The sequence below is a fragment of the Oryzias latipes genome, chromosome 18, assembly GCF_002234675.1.
Source record: "Oryzias latipes chromosome 18, ASM223467v1".
NCBI lineage: Eukaryota > Metazoa > Chordata > Actinopteri > Beloniformes > Adrianichthyidae > Oryzias > Oryzias latipes.
This window is the reverse complement of record NC_019876.2, coordinates 3688613-3711264: the sequence shown is the minus strand read 5'-3', so window position 1 is coordinate 3711264 and position 22652 is coordinate 3688613. Positions and strand designations below refer to the sequence as shown.

Below are 22652 nucleotides of genomic sequence, written 5' to 3'. Positions count from 1 at the left end.
TCATAGAATCCTGTTTTGCTGGTTGATCAGACTCTGTCTCTTTTTGCCATTGGCTAAAACTATTCAGAGAAGTGACGTAATTCAACAGCTTATCTGTTTCCTGCTCACTCAATCCCATATACAGTACAGACCAAAAGTTTGGACACATCTTCTTATTCAAATGAATGTGAAGATGTGTCCAAGCTTTTGGTCTGTACTGTAGCTGCTGCAGAATCTGTCTCTTACTTCGTGTTAGAGACTTCTGGATCTCTTCTGGAGTCTCTGGTAGATCTTCAGGCCGCCTTCTCTTCCTGCACACAGAGCTGGGTTCCAAAATCCTTCTATCCATTGTCCTTTTCTCGTAAAAAGCTCATCCTCTCGAGTCAGACATGCAGGAGTTAAACTAGCAGCGCTGACTGAGTTCAGAACACAAGAATTAGGACGAACAAGTCAGTTCAACAGCTGTGAAGTCTGTGTTCTTACCTGGTCAAGACATGAACGATTTTATCCATAGTACGAAAAATGGCTGTTGTTCCTCCTTCTGGTCTCTGCTCAGCGCTCACTTCTGTTCTGCACTACCATCATATCTTTTTCTGTTGGGAATCTGCTCAGACAAGTTTGTTCAGTTAAAACCCTCCCTTCTCTTCTGTCACCAATTTCACTATTACAACACGCCCACATGTACTTTTTAAACACTCTGTCTTTGTGAATTCTCATCTCTGTCAATGAATTATCTGAAGATGATAATATTTAGCATTCCAAGGAACCCTGTGATGTTAAATATGTTTAGCTGTGATTGGATTTATCTGCAGTGCCATTTGACTCCAGGAGAGGGCGAGCTTGTGTATGTCCAAAGTTGACCCAGTCATCTCAGAAAAAGTAACCAGAGACCAGAAATGTTAGAAGAGGCTTCGGTCACACGTGTAATGATGATTAGGACGGTGCTGTTTCATTTATGAGGCAAACCCAGACTTTTTCCTGAAGATTCAGTCCCTCAAAAAAATCACTGGTTGGTTGATTTATTTATGTTTATTGTTGATTTCAATCAATAAAAATAAACAAAAAACCTGAAAGGGAAAAGCCACTTTTCTGACTCGCTCATTTTGTGTACACAGACAATTCAAAGTGTTGTACATAGAATGTTAAAAGAAACATTTAAAAGAAATATTAAAGGACACAATATGCTAAAACCAACAAGTAATGTAGTGATGGTTTCAAAAAATAAAAAATAATTTTTTCACACACCATTTTTTATTGAAACTCTTGAAACCTTAACAAATGATCAAAATATGAGAAAATGACAAGACTTTCATTTCCCAGTAACACAGAAAAAATAAAATAAAAAACAAATTAAAACTGGAGGTAAGAGACATTTGAAAAACTGCATATTTTAACTTCAAATGTAAACAGGTGATGTACTTCATAATTATCTTAACTTTTAAAAACCAATCAAAATGCTGGTTTCTGTTTAAACAAAGAGATTTCTCCTTATCTCACAGACCAGTTATCGACTAGATAACTGGTTAGATAGTTAACTAGACTTTAACTGACCAGTTTAAAAAAGTCAATAAACTAAAAGTAGAATAAATGATTGAATTACAGTAAAAGAACAGCTTCCAATGTCAATAAAACAGCAGAGAACAGATAAATGATAAAATAATAAAGTGACAGTTTCCTTCCCTTTTCAGAATTAGACAGCAGCAGAATTCCTGCAGTTCAAGTTTACAAAGTTGATTAACAGCAGCCAGAACTGATCTTTTTCACACATCCAGGTTCAGAACCAGGATTGGATCAGCTCTCTGATGGTTAGTCAAGGTCCCCATGAAAGAAATCTGAAAGAAAAATCAGAACAATGTGAGACTGATGCTGTTTTTTATGTTTGTTGTCATGATCTGTATCTATCAGCCTGTTAAAGACGCCTCATAGGATTTTCCTAACTAGAGTGTCTCACCTAAGGAGTCCAGACCATGTTGATCAAGGCTGGAGCTCCACGTCTGTATCTGAGAGATCTGCGTCTTCTAGCCTGAATAGAGCAACCCTGGAAGACAAAGTTCAGACGTTAGAACATTTTCTGTCCTCATAGTTCTCATTAAACGTGTTTATTCAGTAAAGTTTCCATGGAGACGTACCGGCTCACAGCTGTAGTTCTTTTTGACACACAGCTGCAGCTGGCAGTGAAGGTAGACTTCTGAAGGTTCCTTTCCAGAGAACTCAAACATGTTGAAGGAGAAGGAGTTGGAGGTTCCTTGTCCATTTCCCATCACTTGAACTGTTCCATCCTCTGCATTTGCACAGCTGGTAACAAACAAGAAAAAACAAACTACTGTCAGAACTTTTAGATGGTTGCCTTGAAGCAGGAGGTTCTGATCGTCTCACCCGTCTGTGATCAGGTCATATCTGGGAGAGCTGCTGGGTGAGTTCCCACTGGTTGCCCAGCAGGAGTCGGTCACCACAGAAACCACCTCTGCATCCAGACCGTTGGTCTCCAGCACAATCCAGATCTTCTGGTTCAGCCTGACATCACTGTTTGGACCCAAAAGTTGGGTTTGGGCAGCATCAGAGTAAGCCTTCATGGTCAAGCTGTAGTGCCACTCTCCAGACTCAAGGACAACTTCCACAGAGCTGAAAAGAACAAAGAAGATTATTAAACACAGAAGCTCAAATTAGGATTCTACTCTTAGACCCGCCAGATCCTGTTTGATTTCAGAAACTAAGGTTAGACCACATGGACTACCAGTTGCTGAAAGTTACTGTCGTGGGTCCCTCAAGGAAATAAAGCAGAGGAGCCAAGGAGAGAGTGTTCTTACATTTATTCAAGAACCTGAGCACTACCATATCTCCACACAGGGCACACCAGCACATGACACCTCCATTACTCTCTATCTTCGCTTCCTGTGACACTTTCTTTTAACCCGTAAGTCCCTCATACTGGGTAATCTTCTGCATTAGTCACCAGGAAACGTCACCAACAGCAGTCTTATACTGTCAAGCAAGACATATTTACATAAAATAAATAATGATGAAATAAATGGCTTTTGCTGGACTGAGGAATCAAATGTTCAGAAGTAAATCAAAACGTTTTTTTGTCGACGGAAACTGAAATGAATGAAACTCCACAAAAGTTCCTAAATTATAGAGGAGCAGGAGAAGCTTCCAAGCAGAGAGAAGGTGGAGATGTTTTTCAGGAAAATAAAGAGTTGGATGAGGAAACCCACCATGACCTCTGTTCCACAACTGTCACTGCTAAAGCTGAACTCCAGCATGTGACTCTCGGGGTCCATCACACCTGTGCAGGTCTTGTCATTGAGGTGTAGGTGATTGTAGTCGATGCCGTTTTCCTTCAGGAGACAACCCACCAGAGTGAGTGAGGCAGTGTTGTCCTTGCAGACAGTTGGACCTCCTGAACATGTGAACAATGAGTCAAACTATGAAATGTAGTCCTTTTTAAGTTCTGATAATCAGGTCTGACAGCTGACATACCCAGTCTGTTCTGTTCAGTGTACTGTGAGGCATAAATGGCTCTACAGCGGCAGTCAGTGTTTCCGTGGATATCTCCACAGAACTCATGGTCACTGCATTTGTCCAGACAGATGGGCTCAGGGTGGTCTGTAGAGAAGAACAAGTGTGTTACTCTGAGAATGTAGGGGCTTTGACAAACAAAGATCATTTCTGTAACGTTCTTACGGCACTTAGCTGCTGTCCACCAGTTCTGCACGGTAGATTGACTCTTCTGGCAGGCTTTGGCGTAGGCCTTAAGGAACTGACACCTGAGACCGTCCACTGCAGGATACTTGTTCAAAGTATTTCTGCAGGCAATTATGTATGACTCTGGATCAACAACAGCATTACAGGAGGAGAATGGTGAAGATTTCAGGATGTTACACCTGTTCAATGCAGGAAAGAGAAGAACAGAGAAAACGTTAAACAGATGATTATTTATACTTGTTCTTTATCACTGATGTCACTGAAGATGAATGGAGGAATCTGCTTACTGTGCAATCACAGCAGTGATATTGATGGTGTTGTCAGCAGGGTCCTCATACTGTTGCTGACAGCTGCAGGTGACAAACAACACACAGTCAGGACTGTTGTTCTGCTCAGACTTGTTCTAATCTTTCATCAAGTGTTAAACCAAAATATCTTGGTTTGCTTTTATAGATTCCATCATCTGATTTTCAGATCATGGTTTATCAATACTTTCTTAGTTCTTACCTGTCAGTTCACTGACAGCAAACAGGAAGAGCAGGGGGCGGAGCATGTTGGAGGAGATCAGATCAGGCTGGGAAATAGAAATGGAAAGTATATTTATATTTTAATTAAATGTACATTAAAATCTTCAGATTGGAATAGATGCTCCAATTTATAAACCACTTTGTAATCTTGTACAATTGTTCAGAAGAACACCCCATTTTACCCCAAACTAATATTTCAATAAGCAGAAATAAACAGATAATAGAACGACTGAAATGGACTGATTTAAGCAAAAGTGATGCTACCTGATAAAAAGGAATAAATGACTTTGAATCAGTTTGAAACTCTCAACAATTCATGTAAGGAATCAACTTGACAGAAGGATGCTCCAACAGGTCTGCAGTCTGTCTTACCCTCAGCAGACAGGAGGAAGAGTGAAGATGATGATGCTTCTCCTTTTCTCTGAAGATCCTGCTCAGGGTGTTGGTGGAGATCACCGTTGTGTCTCTGGCTCTCTGTCTGCCTCTTTTTATGCTCATTCTGGCCTCTATCCACACCCAGAAGAATTCAAGGGGAGGGCTGGAGGTGTATCACCTGAGGGGAACCAACCTGTAATGTGATGAATCAGCAGCTTGGAATGCAACAGTATGTCCTCTTTAATTAATAATAACATGACTTAGAAACATCAACATTATTTATCATAAAGCAAAACAAGTCATAACTTGTAGCAAAAGAAACTTCAATGTAAGAATTTTACGTCAAAGTTGTTGAGAAAATGCCTCAGTCAAAACGTTTTAAACTTTAAACATTTATAACTTCCATGTATAATTTTTTAAGATACGTGACAAATTGGAAGAGTAAATAGTTAAAATGTATAAAAACAAGTTTGCAATATCAAGTTTAAGCAGAATTGATCAATTTGAAAACATTTGTGGTCCTTTGTAAGTTTAAGGCACTCGCTAACTTTCAGTAGGAGAAATGCACTGGTCTTTGTATTTTCAGCTCCAGCACCGTTTAACATTAAAATACAAAAATTGGCACATTTAGGGAATATTTTTAAATTGTTTGAGTTTGAAGAAAGAAATTGCCCTTCATCATCACTGAAGAATCCGAAACTCTGAGCAGGAAGACCAACATTCCTCATCATCGTTTCAGTACAAGATGATGGGATTCAGATCATACCTTTTAATCGAGTTTATAATGAAACACAGCTAAAATTCTTCCCAAGCCTTATTCTTTATTTTGAAGCAAAACTAAATTATGTTGTCAAAACTTTGAATGACACTTTGTGTTGACAGTACGGTGGCCGAGAACCGCCATTGCAGCAACTAAAAAAAGGAGCAAAAATAAAAAACTACTAGCAAAAAAGAAAACTAAAGCGATTTAAAAAAGGGATGCAAAAATAAATAGATGCAAACATAAAAAAAGCAATGCATCTAGAAAAACGGCTGCAATTTCTTTTTTACAACTTTATTGTACAAAACAGAAGTACAATACAAAACACAATTTCACAAGTAAACTTCAGATATGCCAGGGGAGCATATTACGTAAGGGTTAATGGCAGACAAAGTGTGCGTTTATTACTTTTTAACGCACGCCGTGGAAGCCTTCGCGTCGGACAATTGCTTCTGCAAAGTAAGTGCGTAGGTGCTGCTGTCACAGCGGCACCGCAAAGGATTGTGGGATACCATTCCCTTAGCCTGTCTGGACGGATTTGGGTTAAAGTGTGGCTTTTTGACCAAATGTGTTTAGTTGTTTAGCTGTTTTACTGTGTTTTGCCGGGTCATTTTGTCCTACTTTGCTCAAGTCTCTGCACCATGAAGGAGAGGGAGGGAGAGGATGATGAGTTTATATAACACCCCTTCAATGTTAGAGTATAATGACAATACTGGAAAAGTCCTACTTGAATATATTCACCATGTGCACATTAATTTGTTATTTTTATTGTTATAAAAATGAGTAATATGACAGTTGAAGAATTATCAATCAATTAGTTGTTACTAATAAAAGTTGGCAAAATTGGATAAGTTATATATATAAATATATATATATATATATATATATATATATATATATATATATATATATATATATATATATATATATATATATATATGCGTGCGTCACATGAAAATGGAAATAAGATCAGAAACTCGTGCGTTTATTTTGTCTGTTCTTCTACTACAAGCAAAAACTCTTTCTTTTGATGATGCAGCCGTATTAGTTTTTTGATGGACGTATAATTTTCATACGCCGGCATTAAAATCTCCGACTCCATCTCACTTGAAGTATAGCGCTTTCTTTTGTTTTCCACACGTTTCCATGATGACTCCAGAAATCGGCGATCCATTGAGAATGTCTTTATGTACCTGCTGTGCACGTGCATTAACCCAGGGTTACCAAGTCGAGCGTAATTACTCTAACTCATATCCGGAACCGACATACCCAGAGTTCAGGGTTAAATTCAGGGTAGTTTAAACATGTTTCCTGGAATACCCCCCAATAACCACTTTTGTCGTGGCTTTCTGTATGTAAAATGCATGTAATGTGCTCCCCTGGAATATCTGAAGTTTACTTTGTGAAATTGTGTTTTGTATTGTACTTCTGTTTTTTATTTTTGCTCCTTTTTTAGTTGTTGCTGCAATGGCGGTTCTCGGCCACCGTATGACAGGTCTAAACTAAAACAAAACATTTTACAACAAATTGTGGACTGGAGGGAAGAAAAATCTCTAAATGTCTGCTGATGTTTAGTTTAATGTTTCACTAAAGACAAGGAAAATTCTTTAATGGAATTATGATGTGCTTTTAACATTTAAACTAGTATATCTCCAGATAAGTTCAATCTTAAACAATCATTCAATGTTTAGTACAACACACCTGACCTACTTCATCTTTACTTGACCTGTTGCATTTGTTTTTAGTTCAAAGTACAGATTAAATGACTCACAGCCAGCTTGAATGCAGCTAAACTTCATTAAGTTCACAAGAAATCAGCAGATCATGCAGAATCTAATAAAGATAATTAGGTTTACTTTGGACTTATTACATTGGAAGGTAATTGTGTGGCATTCTTGTTTTATTACCATCCATCATGCAGAGTTTGTCATCTTTCATTTGTGAAGAAATTTCTGACATCATTGTAAAAGGAAAGAAAATGCAAATTAACTAAACTGCTCATTAGTTTAAAGCATCTCAACCTAGTTCCCCTCGTGTAACGTGGGTTGGGCTGACTGGTAGGACTAGATGTACTTGTTGATGCCATTGCTACATCTTCCAAGGTCAGCCTTAGTCACATGTACCCATATGGCTTTTGCTGGGTTTTGGGTTGTTACAGAGAGGAGCAGCATTGTAAGGGGAGTGCAGGTGTGTCTTCCAGGTTCTTTTTAGGCTTATATGACCACCTTAGGGGAGGTCATGAGAATGGTGCATACTATTGCCATGTGTGTGGTGTGTGGATAGTAAAGCATTCATAAGGCTAATGGAGGTTCCATGCAATTATGGCCCATGGGCGATGCTGTTGTACGGTGCCCTTATGCCACACTTCAGTCATTAGTAAGGTGTGAGCACTAGCCCCATAGTGACCCACGGGGTGTGCATGTGAGAGTTAAGGACGTCTAGGACACCCGAGGGATATCCAAACAAACTACACTCTGATTTTCCCCTTTATTCTAAATCTTAACAATCAAGTTGCAACACAAGGAGAGCACTATTTATTGAGTTAATGGTTTCCTTACTTAATACACAGGATTTGGAGGCTGAAAAAAAATATCAGTATGACACACCTGACCCTCTTCATCTTTACGTGACCTTTTGCTCCAACCTCAGCACCATTTTACCAACATAATCATTTTTACTCCCCTCAGCGTGTCCAAACCATCTGCATCTGCTTCCCTGCATGTATCTCCAAAACACCTACCATGAGCTGTTCCTCTGATGAACTCATTCCTCATCCTCACCATCCCTCCAAAGAAAACTACAACATCTATATATCTGCCACCTCCGTTCTGCCTCTTGTCTATGTATCAGTGTCTCTACACCAGGGTTCACCAACCTTTTTGAGACCGAGGGCTATTTCATGGGCACCAAGTGGTATGAAGGGCGCCACTAAAAACCTCCTAGCCCCCCCCCCCCCCCCCCCCAAAAAAAAAAACACAATTTGAGGACTTCCTTTTGTGTGCCCTATTTTTATTGCTCATTTTACACACAAAAACATGCATGAATTTTCTAGACTCGTATTAACAGACTTTAGGTTGCAGCCGAACAAGATAAATATTTATTGAACACACTAAAGCTAAACTTTTAAACCTTTAAAACTTAAACTGAATTTTAACTTTTTAAACATAAATGTAAATAAAAACAGACAGGAATACTAATCCTCACATTAATGGATTACTCAACCACCTCAACCTATTCTCAAAATCTTTACATTACATGAATCATAAGAATGTCCAGAAATTGTGTAATTTATTTGATCTATTTAAACTTTTGTAATAGACCCTTACTTTTAGTGATTATTTTTTAAGTTATATTTGTTTACATATTTGGGTTTTCTTTGTCTACCTTTATCTCAGAATTGATATTGTTGTCATTGACAGACATGCGGTGGTTGTTTGTTGAATATTTGCTTCAATAAAAAAAAAAAAAAGATTTTTTTTTTGGGTGCATTCCCTGCGGGCGCCACAAGGGGTGCTCGCGGGCGCACTGGCGCCTGCGGGCACAGGGTTGGTGACCCCTGCTCTACACCAACAACATGTCTCCTTTCACCACAGTCTTCTACAGCTTTTCTTTCATTCTTGATGACTTCATCACTTTGATCCAGTTTAAACCTTCTTCCACCTGCTTGCAAACAGTTGTTCAATTCTTTTTACACTTTCTCCATCTCCCTCAGGCAAATGGAGCCACATAGAGAGTGATGAAAATGTTCAATGAAGAAGATTTTAAGTCTAGATGCCATGATTTATCTTCAAGACATCACCCGGATCTATTGTTTGAGAAATTTTCTTTTTACACTTTAGGTTTCGGTTAAGTCAAAGCTTTTAGTCCCAAACTCAGCTGAAATGCCTCACAGCCAGCATGAATGCAGCTAAACTTGTATTTGTTCACAAGAAATCAGCTTGGCAGAATTTAATAAAGATAATTGAGTTTCCTTTGGACTTATTACTTTGGGAGGTAATTGTGTGGCATTCTTGTTTTATTACCATCCATCATGCAGAGTTTGTCATCTTTCATTTGTGAAGAAATTTCTGACATCATTGTAAAAGGAAAGAAAATGCAAATTAACTAAACTGCTCATTAGTTTAAAGCATCTCAACCTAGTTCCCCTCCTGGAACGTGGGTTGGGCTGACTGGTAGGACTAGATGTACTTGTTGATGCCATTGCTACATCTTCCAAGGTCAGCCTTAGTCACATGTACCCATATGGCTTTTTCTGGGTTTTGGGTTGTTACAGAGAGGAGCAGCATTGTAAGGGGAGTGCAGGTGTGTCTTCCAGGGCCTTTTCAGGCTGATACGACCACCTTAGGGGAGGTCATGAGAATGGTGCATACGATTGTCATTTGTGTGGTGTGTGTATAGTAAAGCACTCAAAAGGCTAAATTAGGTTCCATGCAATTATGGCCCATGGGTGATGCTGTTGTACGGTGCCCTTATGCCACACTTCAGTCATCAGTAAGGTGTGAGCACTAGCCCCATAGTGACCCACGGGGTGTGCTGTGATACTTAAGGGCCTCCAGGACACCTTTGTGACATATCCTCTTTATTCTAAATCTTAACAACCAGGTTGCAACACAAAGAGAGCACTCTTAATTCTTGAATCCTTGATGACTCTATCACTTTGATACAGTTGAAACCTTCGTCCACCTGCTTGCAAACACTTGATGGGGGAGATGGGGGGGTAGTCTATAATACAGAGTCATAACAGAAGTGTCTTAAGTAAACTGACATAGTTAAACTGCTTTTTTTCTAGTTTAACTTAAGATATATGTGAATGTGCTGGATGTTTATCTTTTTATTGTATTTTTTTCTCCTTTTGTTCCTCAATGTGCTACAAAAAGGTCTTGTTTCTTTCTATCACATGAAAGAGAGGCTCCTATCAGGTGACACGACTATGAAAACACCTGAGAAAGAGTAAACTGGCAAAAGAACAAGCTGTGCAGGAATTTAGTCGTCTTTCTCCAATTAGATGCCAACCTTGAACAAGACGGGACAACATTTAGCTAAAACCAGTTTGTTAAACTGTCAGAACAAAGTCAAACTCAAAGTTGGATAACAAAAACCACTAAATGCAGACCTTGTTTAAAAGAAATGGAAAACAACATTTGACTGAGAGGATTTTGTTATTCCATGAATCCACAATCTATTCCTGCTTCATCCTGAGGACAAAGGGGGTTACTGTAACCTACCCAGGCTAGTCTAAGCAGAACACACTTTGGACAGGTCAGCATTCCATTGCAGGGCCACATTCAAATGTCTAAATTACTAAATTTATTTCTTTACAAACCTTAAATATGAAAATAAACTATTTCTCTAAGTTTGATTTGAATTCCTCTGTGTTTATTTTCTATCCTGCAATTACAGGAGGGGGAGGTTCCCTCACGTTGGCAGGTCGGTTTCCACACCTGCAGCCCTGCCCTTAAATTCTTCTGGGTGTACATAAAAGCCAGGATGGAGATAAAAGGAGGCAGACAGGGAGGAGGAAAGCCAAGTGAGGACAGCAGCATCTTTCACTGAGACCCCCTGCAGGATCGTCAGAGACCCCACAGAACAGAAGTCTTCATCTTCTTCAAAACTGCATCTGGTAAGACAAGTTTCACACCTGCTGGAGCTTCAACATTTTAGGGGTTTCTTCATGGGTTTGGAAGTCGTCAGTGGTTATTTCCAAAGCTGATGAACCGTTTAACACCAGAGCTTTAGCTCCAGTGCTGACAGTCTTTGAATTATCGTAACTCTTCAATCATTGACATGAATAATGTGATTCTAGTGGATCCTGAAGCATTTTTTAGTACTGAAGTGTTTCAGCAACCAGTGTAAGCCAACAGATTCTGTCAGAGAGAAAAGCGGCTTTGTGCCAATATGCAACACTTTGAGTTATTAATGTTGTTCCTGTTTTTTACTGACACATAGCTGCTTTTCATTCCATTAGGATCAGCAGATTCACCTTGATTGTAGAATGGGTTGAAGGGTTACAGCAGGTCATAGAACATGTTATTTAGGTGTCGACATATCCTGTGTTCAAGGATCAGAAATGACCAGACTTTTGGTTCTAGTTACCCCAAAGTGGTATTTTGATCCTTTCACACATCTATGAGCATTCCTCTAAAATCTTTTGATTGTGCCTCCCAATCCACAAAAACAAGTGGGTTCTCCCATTGTGACATCACAAAGTGAGGAACAGCCCCTTCCAGGAAGTCTGTGCTGCCAGCTCCGCCCCCTGGCTAACACACTTTCTCCCGTGGAGCTAAACGGCTAAACGCTTTCATTTCATTTCCACTATATGCACATCCATCTTTGCAAAAGTTCGCAGTTTGTTTGTTTTCATTGGCGACTCACAGACACTCTAGAGCAGGGGTGCTCACACTTTTTTGGCGTGTGAGCTACTTTTGAATCGACAATGTCTTGAAGATCTACCTATAAAAAAATATATATATATACATATAAAATACTATTAGTAAATGTTTCTTAGTTGTGTTTATTAGTAACATTATTGTTTATGTACTGATGATTAAAAGCTACACAGTGAGATTACACAAAGATACTTTTGTATTAACAGATGAGGCGTTTTACTACAAAGACAGAAAGCAGCAATCGTATGTCATAGGGCTGAAACGATTCCTCGAGTTACTCGATTACAAAAATTCCTCGAGGCAAAAACTCTGCCTCGAAGCCTCGTTAAATTCCTATGACGCACACTATATGCACGGCGCAGGGATTTGATTGTGTCACACGGACCTTTTATTCACACGGACCTTTAGAATTTAGTTGGCGTGATGGCGGAGAATAGATCTATAAATAAACGGCAGAAATTGTCTAAAGTGTAGGATCATTACACACTTAATAAAGAAGAGAACAAGGTGCAGTGTCTCTACTGCAAAATAGAGCTGGCATACCACAACAGCACATCTCCCATGATTCAGCATCTGAACAGAAGACATCTGCGCGACCGCTGGAACCCCGACGACTTAGGCGCGGGACCCGCGCGTGCCGTCGGCAGCGAGCAAGTGGCGGCGTCAGCCCCCTCCGCGGCGAACAGCGCGGGGCGGTGAGAGCCCCTAGCTGCGGTATTCAGGCGACCGGGCCTGCTTTGAACACTCTAATTTTGTCAAAGTAAACGCTTCGGACCCCGCGGGACACTCAGCTAAGAGCATCGAGGGGGCGCCGAGAGGCAGGGGCTGGGACAGGCGGTAGCTCGCCTTTCGGCGGACCGCGAGGCTTCTTTAAGCATTGCAAAAATAACAAAAGCATTATTTTTACACGAAATATAAACAATGATAATGATCAAACATGTTTTTCTGATTCTTTTATTTTTAATGGCCTTCCACTTTGGTGTTGTGCCACCCTTTCAAAGTCTTCTGTCCCCCCCCCCATACAAAACGTTCTAGCTCCGCCACTTCTCAAGACCAACTTAAAAACACCAAAGTAACATTTGCATCAGAGCGGATCTTTAAAATCAAATGCTTGTTCATTTTACAGCCACATCATTTTTGTTATGCATTATTTTTGGTTGTTTAAAAACACACACAAATCGTTTTATCCTATCACTCGATTAATCGATCGATTAAGTGCTAGATTAATCGATTACAAAATGAATCGATAGCTGCAGCCCTAGTATGTCATGCTCTGCTGTAAACCATGCAATGGGGGGGGGGGCATCATGGCGTTTCAAAGGCGCTGATGGCTCCGTACGAAGCGCGTTACTCGGACAGCTTCCTTATCAGCTCGTATTTATCGGGCGAGAACTGCAGAGCTGATGGCAAGAGGAGAAACGCGGGGCGTCTTTAATAAACACTTCGCTTGTGCGGAGCGATCTTCTGCCGGGAACTTGACGTGACGCGGATCAGAGAGCAAAACACGCATGTGCAGTGACGTATGCTTCAGAGGATGTCCGATTGGCCGTTCTGCATGTCAATCAAGTCCCGTACTTCTCGGTGACGATTTTGATTGGCTGTTGGATTTTTTCAGAAGTACTTTTTTTTTTAATCTTCTCTGTCCCGCGATCTACCTTCATGTCCTTGAAGATTGACCGGTAGATCGCGATCGACGTAATGAGCACCCCTGCTCTAGAGGTTGAAGTCATGAAATGGGCGACACCCACAAGGAGCGATAGGCGGAGTTTCAGAGATCAAGCCTTCTTATGTCTGTGTAGGAAAATGAACAGCAAAAATAAATACTTCATGAAAAAAAGTGTTATTTAGTGTGCAAAATGTAATAATATATGTAGACATAAGCTAAATAAAAAGCATGATGTAGACCCTTTAAAACCAACCATGGTCCTGTCTTCTGTCACTCTGAGATCGTGGAACGCTGAACCGATGTAATCAAGTAACTCATTACCTGCTTTTAGTCTTTTCCTCTTCAAAGAATTCAATCTTTCCATCCGTTGTGTTTTCTAGACCTCTGTGACCTGATTGGTCCTTCCTCCAAAATGCTCCTCCCCCTGCTGTTCCTGTTTGCTGCTGCTGGACTGACGGGTAAGTCACCAAAAATGAAAGCTGTTTAAACTCAGAAATGTCTATGAACCTTATCTGTGCATCGACCATTAAGAGTTTTTCTGTTTTCACCTTTTCTATTTTTAATGTCCTGTTAATTTCTGTTTAGATCCTTGCATTAACACTGGATTGTTATTTTGTGATAAATGCTGAGTCCTCTTGTGTGTTTCCATCCTTTCAGATGCATCCATTGGCATCATAATAACTGAAAACACTCAGGTTAACACCAGCTCATGTCCCATCACATATTATGGACAGGTGTACACCACAGTCTATGTAAGAAATAGAAACTTTGTCAATCTTTGTCTTTTTGTTGAGCAAATGTTATTAAAAAAAAAATGAAAGAAATTTTTGTCTAAAAAACTACATCTCACACTGATTACAGATAAACTTCACCGGGGAACACATGTTTGTTTGTTTCAACGGCTATTACAACCCTGAGAGCAACGGTGACTGTATTAAGACCCCGAACACTGAAAACATTACAATCTTTGAGTTAAATGACGACAATGATCCTTCCTATTGGACTTATCTGACAACTCTGATAAAGAGCTCAGTGAACACCACCACAAACAATGTAACGTGCTCTATGAATTTCTTTTATTCAGTAAGTATGCTTGTTTAATCTTCAAGTTTCTTAATTCAAATTAAACAAACATCAGATCAAACTATTTTCTAGACTATGAGATCAATCCTTTATAATGTTTCTTCATCATCATAGACTGCCTTGGGTCTGTATGGCATGGGGTCCCAGTCAGTTCTATACTGGTCTGCCTCTCCACAACAAGTGAGTAAAAGAAATTAGTGTTTTTTTTAGAATAACATATTTAATTACAGTTTATATGTAAAATTGAATTTTAAAATCTTCTGATTTCTTTAATGCAGAAAGAATTGCATGTTTTTTCTCTAAACCTTGTTTTTTCTTTTGATTTATTTCTGTGTCTCTTAAACTCATTTATGTTTTTCTCTTCTAGTCTGTTAGTGTTCTGGTCAATGGAGATGTGGTAGAAAATGTGCCGGGCATTCAAAACGGTTTTGTTTTCTCAGACATCAGTGGCTGCAGAATCTCAGGTTAGTAAATGACTCTTTTGTTCTGGTTCTATGTCTTATCAAACATTGATGATACAGCCCAGTCAGTGTGTCTGAACTGGTGGATTTGTCTGCTTCATTTCTCAGGCTTTGGGGTGAAACCTGGAACTACACGCCAAAGTCTTGACAACTGTACTTCTCTGATATGCAGCAACACCAGTGTTAGCTCTACAAGCAGGTGTGACTCACTAAGCAATGTGACGGCAACAAACCGTAATTACATTCTTGATTTGAATAAATATATCTCACATCGTCTACTGACCAATTTTGTATAAATGGGTATTAGATCTCATTAAAATTCATCAACAAATAAAGATGAGACCAAATAAATGTTTGTCTTTGAGGAGCTTCAGAAAACAACACAGCTCCCTCTAGTGGCTGCAGGCCTCAGCTGTGGTTTACAGTGACGTTTTTTTCCTCATAACCTCCATCAGCTGCTTGGTGAAAGGACTCTGCACAGTGACCGGTCCCACCGTCATTGACTTCAGAGGACAAATGAACTCAGTGTCAGACCGGTGTGAGTACACTCTGCTGCAGGATCAGTCTACTGGATTCACTCTGAAGGCCAACTTTCTGGAACGGCGTCGCAGAGATGTGAGCTTTGTGGACAGTGTCACTCTGGCCTTCAGTCAGGGTGCTGACATTCAGCTGCTACAAGGACACAGAGTCCTGGTAAGCTGACTAAAACCTCATGAGTTGATCTCCTCCACACCTCCTCTGCTCTGAAGATGATTGAGGAGTTTTACTGACTGTTTCCTCCTTCAATCTGTCTGCTGTCCAACAGGTGGGAGGCTCACCTGTGACCCTCAGTGGTTCAGTCCAGACGTTTAATGGTGTTTGTCTCTCCAAGGACCAGACTGGAGTCACTGCCAATATTTCACTCAATGGTTCACCTGTGTCTGTGTTCTTTGATGGAACCACAGCTCAGATCTACATTGATGTACCTGTCAATGTTAAGGGTCTGTGTGCAGACTCTAGCAGTTCCTCATCTTCAAGGCTGTCCAGTGACTCCAGGTAACATCTGATCACAAAGTCAGAGTCTCACTGATTGCTGCTCTGCTGCTGTTTGATGAAAGATTAGAACAGTCCTGACTGTGTGTTGTTTGTCACCTGCAGCTGTCAGCAACAGTATGAGGACCCTGCTGACGACACCATCAACATCACTGCTGTGATTGAACAGTAAGCAGATTCCTCCATTCATCTTCAGTGATATCAGTGATAAAGAACAAGTTTAAATGATCATCTGTTTAATGTCTTCTTTGTTCTTCTCTTTTCTGCACAGGTGTGATGTCCTGTCAGCTGCACCATTCTCCTCCTGTAATGCTGTTGTTGATCCAGAGCCATACATAATTGCCTGCAGAAATACTTTGAACAAGTATCCTGCAGTGGACGGTCTCAGGTGTCAGTTCCTTAAGGCCTACGCCAAAGCCTGCCAGAAGAGTCAAGCTACCGTGCAGAACTGGTGGACAGCAGCTAAGTGCCGTAAGAACGTTACAGAAATGATCTTTGTTTGTCAAAGCCCCTACATTCTCAGAGTAACACACTTGTTCTTCTCTACAGACCACCCTGAGCCCATCTGTCAGGACAAATGCAGTGACCATGAGTTCTGTGGAGATATCCACGGAAACACTGACTGCCGCTGTAGAGCCATTTATGCCTCACAGTACACTGAACAGAACAGACTGGGTATGTCAGCTGTCAGACCTGATTATCAGAACTTAGAAAGGACTACATTTCATAGTTTGACTCATTGTTCACATGTTCAGGAGGTCCAACTGTCTGCAAGGACAACACTGCCTCACTCACTCTGGTGGGTTGTCTCCTGAAGGAAAACGGCATCGACTACAATCACCTACACCTCAATGACAAGACCTGCACAGGTGTGATGGACCCCGAGAGTCACATTCTGAAGTTCAACTTTAGCAGTGACAGTTGTGGAACAGAGGTCATGGTGGGTTTCCTCCTCCAATTCTTTATTTTCCTGAAAAACATATCCTCCTTCTCTCTGCCTAGAAGCTTCTCCTGCTTCTTTCTAGTTTAAGCCTTCATGGAAATGAGCTGACTATGAGTGAAAAATGGTCAAACATGTATGGAGCATGCAGCGGCCCACACGAAATATCAAGGTCATAGACTGCTTAGTAAGAACGTAGGGTGAAACTGTTGATGTGGATTTTTTTCTATGGGAATGCTGTGGGCAACTGGTTGTGGTGAACACTTCTACAACACATAAAGGTAAGTAACGGGAAAATAGGTGAAATGTACGTGTGTCAGAAAGATTTTTCAATGTTCAAACGAAATCCTACGAACTGCACAACGAGCCCATTAGTGCTGTTCAAGTGATAAGTGTGCCTCCCTTACACGCAGTCAGACTGCTAGAAATTATGTAATAAGACAATCAGAGTTGTTTGTGGGCCATACGAGCACTTGTGTATCTCATGACCCCCATTATCTATACAGGTCCACCTCCCACAGGGATACATGTTGCAAAGGCTTTAGGAACTTCTGTTGAGTTTTATTCATTTCAGTTTCCGTCGACAAAAAACATTTTTATTTACTTCTGAACATTTGATTCCTCAGATCAACAACAGCCAGGTCATCTTCACAAATGCAGTTGTGACCCGGAACAGCTCCTCAGACCTCATCACTCGTCAGGATAAAGTCTTCATTGAGTTCTCCTGCAGCCATCCTGCACCTGAACTGCAGAATGTGGCCTTCAAGATTATAGATAAGTGAGTACTAAATTAGAATAAGGATGTGAAACTTATGATCTGGATTATGAGTTAAAGAATCTTCTTTGTTCTTTTCAGCTCTGTGGAAGTTGTCCTCCAATCTGGAGAGTGGCACTACAGCTTGACCATGAAGGCTTACTCTGATGCTGCCCAAACCCAACTTTTGGGTCCAAACAGTGATGTCAGGCTGAACCAGAAGATCTGGATTGTGCTGGAGACCAACGGTCTGGATGAAGAGGTGGTTTCTGTGGTGACCGACTCCTGCTGGGCAACCAGTGGGAACTCACCCAGCAGCTCTCCCAGATATGACCTGATCACAGACGGGTGAGACGATCAGAACCTCCTGCTTCAAGGCAACCATCCAAAAGTTCTGACAATAGTTTGTTTTTTCTTGTTTGTCACCAGCTGTGCAAATGCAGAGGATGGAACAGTTCAAGTGATGGGAAATGGACAAGGAACCTCCAACTCCTTCTCCTTCAACATGTTTGAGTTCTCTGGAAAGGAACCTTCAGAAGTCTACCTTCACTGCCAGCTGCAGCTGTGTGTCAAAAAGAACGGCAGCTGTGTGCCGGTACGTCTCCATGGAAACTTTACTGAATAAACACGTTTAATGAGAACTATGAGGACAGAAAATGTTCTAACGTCTGAACTTTGTCTTCCAGAGTTGCTCTGGTTCAGCTAGAAGACGCAGATCTCTCAGATACAGACGTGGAGCTCCAGCCTTGATCAGCATGGTCTGGACTCCTTAGGTAAGACTAGTGAACTTTACCAGAAGAATCAGGAAGGTCACATGATAAAAGTTTAGCTCTTTTTTCTTGAAGCATCTTTCATTCATTTTTAAGTTCTGTTTCCAGGTGGTTTCAACAGAAGCGTTGACCTTTCCTGACTTGATCCTGGTCCTGAACCTGAATGTGTGAAAGAATCTCAGTTCTTGTTTCTATGAATTAAGTTTTTAATCAGAACTTAAACTGTTGATTTTAGGATTCTGTAGAAAAGACAAAACTTTATCCTAGATATTATATTGATCATCTGATTGGTGTCTTAGTAATGACATGGGAAAGGGAAGTGTGTGAGTTTCCTTTAGCTTCTCTACAAAATCAAAGGATGTACTTTAAGTCAATCTGAGGAACTCCCTGGAGAACTAGCATTGGATGATATATTATTGAGTAAATAGTCTAGAAATGTACAACTTTTGGGGTTTGACTGGTTAGATTTTGATGGATGTTAACTCTTTTATAGAAGAGAAGCTCTAAAAGTATTTCCAAAGAGTTCCTATTACACTGGTGTTTACTGTCTTTCCATTGGATCGTGTACATGTACCATCTAAACCACCCAATTCTGCTTCATTTGAACTGGTCCTTTTGGTTGATTTCCTTTTAACTTTATAGGAAAAATGTATGACAATAATGGCATATGTTTCTGTTTTTGTAGTTGTTTACAGTTTTTCAGCAATAATAATAAAACGTGTGGTTAAAGAAAAGTCTGAGTTTTCATCTCTGTGTACTCACTACCACCACAATTCTTGGTGTTGCGAAGGTAGTCTTTTATACAACTAGCTGGATCTTTGACTGTATTTCACCCATAATAATTTACATTTCCACTGAAAAAAACAGAGTGGAAAAAATGCTTAAACATGTGAATCAAAATCTTACAAAAGTTAGTAAGGAACGTTGGACAGATGTGTTTTTAGAACTGAGCAGTGATTGAGCTGTAGCCATTCAAGGACAATGGTTCTAAATGGTTCCTTTATCTTTTGGTGAATGTAACTCTTGCTGCTGTATTTTTTCATTTTTTTATTGATGTCTTTTTTGCTGTCGCAGATGAGAGAATTTCCCCATCGTGGTATAAAAAACATTTATCTATTATTGGGCGCTTATCTTGAGATAATCTACTCTACTAAAAAAAAAAAAAAAAACATTTTTTTGGTCTACATAAGATTCAAAAGTCTGAAAACTAAAGGTATAAGCCTTAACAAATAGAGAGTGTGGGTGTGATAATATAAATAAAACACAAAAAATATAAGTAAACCAAATGGTTTCCAGAGAATGGCTTAGGCCAGAAAAGTGGTTATTCCAGAATGCAAGGTTAGACTATAGAGGAGTAATAAAGACCATTTGTCTGAAAGTGGATGCAGCAGAATTAAATATTAAATTAAAGGTCACCACTTTGGAATTCAACTTTGATGTGTTGCCAATAAATTTCCACCATAACCACCTAACGGGCAGGGAAAGCACTTTGTGTTATACTTTTTTTTGAAAAGTGCTTTATAAATAAAGTTTGATTGATTGGTTGATTGAGCAGGGAGACTTTGGCCCCGCCCATTTCAGTTGCTGCATCACAAATTGGATTTTTTTCAAACTGTGCATTTATATCGGCTTTGATTTCAATAAAGAAATACTCAGAAACACAATTTTAATCTTAAATGCCTTCATTTATATCCTCCATCATAAGAAAAATGCTACAAAAACATGTTAAAAACACCAAAAACATGCATCACAATTTTTTTTCAAACTGTGGATTCCAGTCAGACAACCCATGCAGTAAGATATTTATTTTCACATTCTTTTAGTTTTGCATAAGGCTCCGTTAAATTACATAAGACAAGATCTCCATAAAACCTTAGGGTAATAAACCCCTAACGGAGCTCACAGATGGAAGACGTGGAGGAGGGTGGGGCGACGTACGCAGCGCTGGCGGTAAGGAAGAGAATGAACAACTTGCACACCTGGACTTAAATAGGACGGTGAACAGGGGAGTTGATTAACTGAACCACCCTAGAGGAGTAACCTTCTAGTGTAGTCTGCCTGAAATGCTCCCAAGGTCGCTCGCTTTTATCTGCTCTAATTTTAATAAAGAAATACTCAGAAACACAATTTTAATGAGAAAAATGTTACAAAAACATGATTTTCATTGGTGTCTGTCTTTAAAGAGAATATTTCTGACAAATTAAAAAGTATAACTATATATTTTCATTATCGTTCTAATTGCTGGTTAAAACTGTGTTTGAACTCTGTTTGACCCGTTATAATGAGTTTGAAGCTTTGCATGCTGACATTCCGTTGCTCTTCTTGCTTGCAGGAAACTTTCTTCAGGAAGAACAGAAAAAGTCAGATATGCAGCAACCGTTGTTCAAGACGACACAAACTGATGAAACTGGAATTCTACATCAATCCACGATCGATCCAGCATTGTTCATGCTTAGCACAAACTAACAATAAAGTGTACTAACATCAAATTAATTGTCCAAACCTTAGACTAACACAACCCATGCAGCTAAGGACATCCTGAACTAAATGTAAGGAGCCATTATCACTTCAGAGTAGGTGGACAGAATTGTTACCGAGGTTGTTTCTGTCACTGCTCTGCTCACAAGAAACCTTAGAATTTGGTATTTAGAATTTGTTGGAATTATGTTAATTGCGTGAAACTTCCACTCTCTCCTTCTCTCTGTCCAGTCCAACTTGTATACAAGCTAAAATAAATCAAGTTTAACCTCAAATACAAAAGGGGTTTATACAAATAGAAACCTCTTGAATCATCTGTCGCCGCTATCCTCGCAGAAAATCTAACTCGGGCCTCTGACCCTGTTTTTTAAACTGTCTTGTGTTTTCAGAAACCTTGAAATAACCCATCATGCCTTGTTTATTTTTTTTGCTATATAACAGGTTTTTGAATTTCAATCAGTAGGCTTTATGCTGTTCTCTAAAGATAAATAGCAGCGTCCATTTTAAGTCACTTTTAAGTCATTGACAAGAAACATACAGCCATAGAATTTTTACCATTCTAGTTTGGATTTGGATCAATCAGATTTTGAACCTCTAAAACAGATTTGAAAGGTTTCCTCTACAATCAACTTAGTGACTGTTGTGTTTAAAGTGAACAGAGGCTGGTGCCCAGATCCTGTCAACACATCTTTATTAAAGGGTGGTAATTGATGCATGTACCTGTAAACACTAAACAGATCGGTTGGGTTTCCATCCCAAATAAAAGTCAACGCTTTGGAATGCAACTTCGATACGTTACCAAGAAACTTCCACCATACCCAACTAACGGGCCACAACTGATCAGGTAATGGTTTAGAGAAAGTTGTGTAAGGTGGAAACACGGGAACATGTTGTTTCATGTCTAGTTTCTACTAGATTCTATAATAATGGTCTTAATGTCATGTTTGATATTTTCTCTTTATAATAATACTTTTTTTGTTAAAAGTCCTCTGGAAAAACATTATCATCCTGCTGGGATAAAAAGTACCATGTTCATTACAATAAAGTAACGGACGAATAATCTCAATGTCCCTTGTTGTATCAGTGACTTCCAACTTTATTCTCAGTATTCAAATGTTAACACTTGTTTTTGTATAATTATAATTGCAAAGAACATGTCATTGCGACTCTATTAAAAACCTCTGTAAATTGATTATTAATGCACCTTTATTGTGTTTCTCCTGTAAAATAAAGCCTAAAAGTCTTAGTCACTTCCCTTTTTTCATTTTTATTTTGAAGGATGTTTCTGAAATAAAAATGATCATATTCCATTTTTATTTTATTCTCTTATATTCTGCAGAAATCAGCTGTAATATGCCAGAAACAAGATTAATAGAACTATTTTTTCTTATTACTAATTCAGCCATGACTGTGTAATTGTAGACGTAATTTTAAAATTCCTGACAATGGAAGGAGTTTCTGCTAAATAATGAACCAAATCCAAGCAGCTGATGTAGGCAGAGGGCACAGGCGTCCATTCCAGCTGCTGCTAAAGCCTGCAGCCACTAAAGGGCGCTGTTTACCTAAAGTTAAACATTTTTAATTGAACACTTAAGAACATAGAACCTTAATTTAAAAAAAAAACTTGAAATAAAACAATTGACTTTTATAATTGAACAAAAGAAGATAGCAAAAAAAGGTGCATACAATTAAACACAAAGGTTTTCATAAAACTTATTGTCTTTTGAAAAGGAGAG

At 39.5% G+C, this 22652-nt stretch overlaps 2 protein-coding genes and 1 long non-coding RNA gene across 3 annotated transcripts; 2 read left to right on the top strand and 1 right to left on the bottom strand.

The window, feature by feature from the left end:
* Window positions 1-2351: 2351 nt before the first annotated feature.
* LOC110013330 lies at window positions 2352-7966 on the bottom strand. Its single transcript, XM_023948986.1, has 7 exons — window positions 7953-7966; window positions 3972-4034; window positions 3664-3926; window positions 3460-3585; window positions 3195-3379; window positions 2714-2742; window positions 2352-2601 (listed from the first exon to the last, which is right to left on the bottom strand). The coding sequence occupies exons 1-7, from the start codon at window positions 7964-7966 to the stop codon at window positions 2352-2354; spliced, it is 930 nt and encodes a 309-aa protein (XP_023804754.1).
* A 2788-nt stretch (window positions 7967-10754) lies between these two features.
* Window positions 10755-14421, top strand: LOC111949295. The gene is made up of 4 exons (XR_002875311.1): window positions 10755-10966; window positions 13779-13856; window positions 14056-14150; window positions 14260-14421. It is a non-coding gene; the product is annotated as an uncharacterized LOC111949295 (long non-coding RNA).
* A 195-nt stretch (window positions 14422-14616) lies between these two features.
* On the top strand, window positions 14617-19208 carry LOC101157812 (alpha-tectorin-like). Its single transcript, XM_023948985.1, has 14 exons — window positions 14617-14661; window positions 14849-14945; window positions 15051-15141; window positions 15398-15635; window positions 15748-15977; window positions 16080-16142; window positions 16246-16445; window positions 16524-16649; window positions 16730-16914; window positions 17541-17692; window positions 17771-18016; window positions 18098-18263; window positions 18355-18441; window positions 18547-19208. The coding sequence occupies exons 1-13, from the start codon at window positions 14617-14619 to the stop codon at window positions 18439-18441; spliced, it is 1926 nt and encodes a 641-aa protein (XP_023804753.1). The 3' UTR covers window positions 18547-19208.
* The last annotated feature ends 3444 nt before the right edge of the window (window positions 19209-22652 follow it).